The sequence below is a fragment of the Chrysochloris asiatica genome, unplaced genomic scaffold, assembly GCF_000296735.1.
Source record: "Chrysochloris asiatica unplaced genomic scaffold, ChrAsi1.0 scaffold00236, whole genome shotgun sequence".
Classification (NCBI taxonomy): domain Eukaryota; kingdom Metazoa; phylum Chordata; class Mammalia; order Afrosoricida; family Chrysochloridae; genus Chrysochloris; species Chrysochloris asiatica.
Genome location: NW_006408754.1, coordinates 2,814,598 through 2,820,925, shown reverse-complemented (window position 1 = coordinate 2,820,925; position 6,328 = coordinate 2,814,598). Strand labels below are relative to the sequence as shown.

At 37.4% G+C, this 6,328-nt stretch overlaps 1 protein-coding gene across 1 annotated transcript in view; it reads right to left on the bottom strand.

Annotated features, from left to right (window-relative positions):
• Positions 1-509, bottom strand: part of KIAA1524 (KIAA1524 ortholog) — a 61,783-nt gene extending 61,274 nt beyond the window's left edge. The window contains exon 1 of the mRNA XM_006873312.1: positions 346-509. Coding sequence (XP_006873374.1) covers positions 346-447 — 102 coding nt within the window. The 5' untranslated portion in view covers positions 448-509. The remainder of the gene's footprint in view (positions 1-345) is intronic.
• Between the last annotated feature and the right edge of the window lie 5,819 nt (positions 510-6,328).

Genomic DNA, 6,328 nt, shown 5'->3' with positions numbered 1-6,328 from the left:
AAGTTGAAAACTTAAGACAAAACAAAAGCAAAAAAAAAAAAAAAAAAAAAAAAAAAAAAAAAAAAGGAAATGATAAAGTTCAGCACTTTCTCCTCTTCCTACCACAAACAGCCCAAATATCGCAGCATTTTGTCCCAAAAGTCCTCAGTAAAGGGGCAGGTTTGCTCCCGCAGGCACTAGGGGCGGGGTGCCGAAGTGTGGCCATTCACAGCAGAGGAGCACTCGCCGGACTACTAAGAAAAGACAGTCGAGAAAACGAACTGGGGCCGCCACAGCTGGCCGCACCGTGAACAAGGGATTACTAGAGGAAAGCCCCATCTAGTTCCTCAACCCAGAGCCCCTCACCTCCAAGTGCCGCAATAGCTGCGTGGCGTTAGCCTCTGACTTAACGGCTTTGTACTGACTGATGGTAAGGAGCAAGGACTTCAAGCAGGCGGTGTTGTCCATCGGAAACGGACTCAGGATCGCTCCGAAACCACCACCAAGCTGCCACCTCCGTCCTTCGCTTTCACCGCGCTTTTTTTGATTTTTCGACCCCACCCCCTTGCTCCCAGTAGCTTCCGGTTCCTGTTGAGTTTCCGGAAGGCTGTAGGTGCGCTGGAAGCCAGACTCTCGATGAGGAGTGGAGTGATTGGGTGGGTCGTGGCGCTCGGTGGGTCCTGAAGGGAGTTAGAAGCGGCTCCTACAAATCCCCTTCTTTCTCAACCCGCGAGGTTTTGCCTTCGTGATCCCGTGAAAACAAATCTCGCGAGATATTCGATTGCTACTAAACCTGTAGACGGGCGGTGATACTCCGTGGGTTGGTTGGTCTTTTGTGCGTTGTTTTCATTTTCTTTCTCGGCCTTTACGCGGGATGGCCGTTTTTTCTTTTGTCATCGTCCTCTACTTGAGAAATAGTCTAGAGACGGTGAGGAGCTCTGACAATGTGTGGGCCCCAGATTTTTGAGGTAGCCTGGAATGGACCTCATTCAAACCTTTGTTACATACACCCCTTGGGCCCAGGAATGATTGTTTCTCAGAATAAACCTACAGCCTTTGGGGTTTTGTGACAGTTGTTCCTGGCCTTATGCTACCCATTGTTAAACTTATTCAAGAGAGCTACCTCCGGGCGATTCCTGGGCCCAGGAATAGTGTATTCTTCCGGGTGGTTTCATTAGCGCCAGTTTCTGTAAGTGAAGATATCTTTCCATCTGGCATGGTTATTTTTATAAATCTCATGTCTGAAAATGGCACTGTGAGGTTTTTTTTTAAATAGTATTATGCATGTGTGTGTATTTTGAAGCGAGTTGAGTAGCTGGTTCCGCAACCTTTCTTAATTTATGCTAATGCCTAATAAAGCTTTAAAAGCCAGTTTGTGAAAAATTGTAGGAATAGTTCAAAGGACGTATTTTTTACATTACTACATTATTAAATCTGAACGTTTAAAATGATTTAGCCAATTAAAACAAATAATAATGATCAATAAACAATTACTGACTTTATAATGTACATTGCCAGTAAAGGTACAATGATTTGATGTCTCTCTTGCTAGGAAGGAATAGTCTAATAAGGGAAATTCTTAAATTGACAGTACATAGGGAATTCACTGTACACATGAGAGACACCTTGTTGTGATGGTGAAGGCTTGCCTGTGTACAAATCCTGGTGCCACCTTTTAGATGACCATAGGAAAATTGTTGTGCTTCAGTTTAGTCAGTTAACGTAGAATCTGGCTAATAGAGAAGTAGCTGTTTACTACCTTTATTCATTCATTCAATAAATATTCATTGGGAGCCTGCAGTGTGCTTTGTGAGTAGGACCCTGCTGTCATGGGGCTTAACATTATGGTAGGGAAAGAGACAATAATTCATTTTAAAATTACATGGGGAAAATACAGAGTTGATATTCTGGAGTTATAGCAGTTGAGGAGAAAGTGAACATAATTTTCAATAGGAAAGTCAGGACAGATCTCATTGAGAAAGCAAATTTGAGAAAATACTACAAGGAATTGAGAGAACCGTGCTGTCTATGGGAAAAGACTTCCAAATACAGGGGATAATAAGGCAAAGGTCTTGAAGTAGGACTGTGTCAGTATGTACCAGAAACAAGATGACCACTATAGCAGGAGTGGAGAAAGTAAAAGGATGACAGTAGCTGTAGATGAAGTCATTTAAAGTTTTAGAGACAATTACAGAACGAGTTATCAATGTAAAGAGTATAGAACAGTGTGGTATAACTGTTGATAAGTATTTTTCATCTGTTAGACATTTCACCTTATAATGATAATATGTCATCATCACTTCCATTCTGGGGCAGAGGAAAGGATTAGCATTGCCTGCTTATAGATGTTATCTTTGAAATCTTGCAATTTTACTTAAGCAGTGTTTCAAATTTCAAGTTCTCCATAAAGTCATGTAGCGTCTAGAGGGGTTTCTAAGTACCTAGGTTAGGTGATTGAGAAGATGTAGACAGTGTTGAGGCTGTTAATAAAAATATTTAGGGTGTATTTTATGTTCAATGATATTTTATGTAGTTTATCATATATAGCTTACTATCTTACTAACTCAGTATCATACTTACGGAGTCCTGTGTGGCACTGTGGGCTAATGTGTCAGAATGCAAAATCAGTTTGAACTGCAAGGTCGGTGGTTCAAGCTCACCAGCTACTCCTTGGAAACCCTATACAGGGTCGCTATGGGTCAGAATAGACTCGACAGCACTTAACAACAACAACAACATCTTACTAACATTAGTTTTTCCATTTCCTCCAAATAGGAGCTTTAAAAGAGGATCTGTGTTCTTTAAAAAACAGGTCTATGTCTGGCATGCAGTAAATATCTGATGAATGAATAAACTGTTGGTGTTAAGTGCTGTGGAATCACTTCAGACTCATAAGAGGATTTCCGAAGAGCGGCTGGTGGAATTGAACTGCTAACTTTGCAGCGAGCAGTCCAGTGCTGATCCCACAGTGCTACACTAGGACTATATCCTAGAATATACTTTATTAGATGATACATGATAAACTATACCATCTAATGAAGTACATTCAAGGATATTATATAATTTTTATTACTATAAATGGGTTCTAGTCTTATTTTTACTATCTTAGGTATTTAGTGCAAAATTTCAAAACCAAACACTTTTGTTATCAAACAGTAAAATCTCTGATTCCTGTTACTTCGCATGGGGATATCCAAAATAACACCAGTTTACAGATGATATTTAGAAAATAACCTCAAGAAAGAGGTAATTCTACCTCCAACCTGATGACTGGTTAAGTCAGAAACTATGTAGGGTCACAGATGCTATTTTAATCCCAAGGTAAAAATATAATCAAAGACCACAGTTCCACATATGTATGATAGAAGAGGCTCTCTTTTTCTTTTATAAAAATTTAGTTTGTTATTGCTGATGTGGTGCTGCGGGATAATGCGCTAGACTGCAAGGTCAATTTGAACTTAAAGGTTCAACTTACCTTGGAAACTCTGTGAGTCAGAACTGATTCGATGGTATTTAACAACAACAGCAACTCTAAAATAGAAGTGTTGATGTGGCTCTGTAGGATAAGCACTGGATTGCTAACCATAAGGTCAGAGGTTCAAACCCACCAGCCTACTTCTTGGAAATGCTATATAGGGTTGCTATGGGTTAGAACCAAATCAACAGCACTGACCAACAACAAGGATTCTAAGATGCACATTTTTTATCTAGTTCTTATCCAGCCTTTTAACTGAACTCACAGTTCTAACAGAGCCTCATTTACTATTTTAGAATTATAGCTATATATTATTATCTGCAAATAATACTTTTGTCTCTTAGTCTATATCTGTTGTGTATATTGTAGTAGTTTAATTGCTAAACTGAAATAATCATACTGGTATTTGATATTTTTATATTATTGCTTAACTTAATGGGAATGGCTTCACTATTTTGGTATTTAGTATAGCTAATGGTTTGTGCTGGTAGCGTAGTGGTTACGAATCGGGCTGCGAACCTTAAGGTCAGCGGTTCGAAACTACCAGCTGCTCCGCGGGAGAAAGATGAGGCTTTCTACTCCCGTAAAGATTTACACCCTATACAGGGTCGCTATGGGTCGGAACCGACTCGATGGCACATAACAACAACAACAACAATGGTTTGTGATAAATAGTCTTTATTATGTTCAAGAGACTGCCTTCTGTGTCTGCTTTACTTTAAGATTTATCAAAAATACTAAAAATTTACCACATGTTCATTTTATATATCTTATGTGGTATTATAAGATAAGCAATGAACTGCTAATAACCAGTGACGCCTTGGAAACCCTATATGTTGGAATCAGCTTGATGGCACTTAATAGCAACAAACAGTTTTCCTCTTTAAAATGTTTATGGGATGGCTTATATTGTTTTAGTTATTGTTGCTATTCTTGTGATAATAATAATAAACACATTAAACTATACATTTGCCAGGTGCCAAACACTAGTCTGAGGACTTTATCCCATTTTATCTTCTAACAACCCCATACAATAGTTGCCAATATGATCTCCATTTTACAGATGAAAAACTGAGACAGGAAGAGGTGAGGTAATTTGCCCAGATCAACAAGGAGTAATAACAAACTTGATAAATTGTGTGGAGTACTGTTGTGGCACTCTAGGATATGTACTGCACTGGTAAACACAAGGTCAGCAGTTCAAACCCACTAGTTGCTTCTTGGAAACCGTATATAGGGTCACTATGAATTGGCACCGATTTGATGGCACATAACATCAATATATGGTATGGCCCAGGTTTTGATTTGCTGATTTTTTTTTTTTAAGGATTTCATAATAATATTCATAAGTGTTTTGTATTCTCTATTTTGGCAGTTGAGTCATATGCTACTTTTGAAACAATGATATGGAAGCATTTCCATCCTTTTTTCTGTGCAACGGAATAATGAGTATCACACAGGAATCAGTTGATCCTTCACTCTATGGAACTGTCCTGTAAAATAACCAAGCTGAATATCATTTAGTAGTAAGTCTTTAACAAATATTTGAGTTTAAAATGTGGTTAAAGTTCTGCTATTTTTTTTTTTTTTTGTACCTTGAGTTAATTTTGGCAATATACATTTTTTAAACAAACTAATTATTTCTCTATTTAAAAAAAATTGATCGAAGATTGCATTTAGTATTCTGATAATTCTCTTCTTTGTAGTTTAGACTTTTTAAAATTCTAATATCTTTTATTTTAATTGAGCTTTTCTTTCCATTTTATTCAGCTTTTCAAGAACCAATTTTGGGTTTAGTTATTTTTTTCTTTGTTTATAAAATGACTAGTTTTATCTTTATTAATTCCATCATCTACGTGCACTTTTTAGTTTTACTTTTTCTAGTTTTTTTGAAAGTTGAAGGCTTAGTACATTTCCAAGCTATATTCTTTTTATAAAAAAAATATATTTTATGCCCCCCCATTTTTTAAAATGAGCATCTACATTTATTTACCTTTCAAAAAAATAACTGTGTATAATAATTTTAGTTGTCCAGGTAAATATATTTTCTTTAAATGCTAGCATATATTCATTCATTCAGAGTCCTGGTGTGCTGTGGGATTAACACTGGACTGCTAACCACAAAGTTGTTGTTTGGATCATTATCAGTCTGAACGGATTCAGCACTGCTTAACAACAACAACAACAACAATTAATTCATTCATTATATTTACTGTGTGCAAGACAGGTCTTTTTTTAAAGAACATAGAGTCTATTGGGGGAAATGGACAAACCCGAGTAAGTGTCAGTAAGGTAAAAAGAAATAAGAGTGTTACTAAGATAAGAGTGCTATAAAAACATGCATTTATATAACTGAAGAATAACTTCCGTTATTTTTCAAGGCTTGGTAGAAAATCCTTCTTTGTAAAAATGTATTGTTGTCGGTAGTTCATTATGGATTATGTTAATTATTTCTCCTACTTTAGGGAACAAAGGAAACAGAAATTAAACAAAACTTGGTTAGGTTTTAGCAACTCAAATTTAGGGCTATCTTCAGTGACAATGGGTTGTTTTAGGTTTCTTATTGTTAGATGCCATTGAGTCAATTCTGACTCAGAGAAAATCTGTGGCAAACAGAAGGAAACACTGCCCAGGCCTGCACCATCTTCACAATTGTTATGCTTGAGGCCCTTGATGCAGTCACATTTGTAGGGGGTTTTCCTCTTTTTCTGCTGACCTTCCACTTTACCAAACATGATGTCCTTCTCCAGGGACTAGTCCCTCCCAGTAATCTCTATGAAATATGAAAGGTGAAGTTTCGCCATGCTGGCTCCTAAGGAACATTCTAGCTGTATTTCCAAGACAGATTTGTTAGTTCTTCAGGTAACCTGTGGT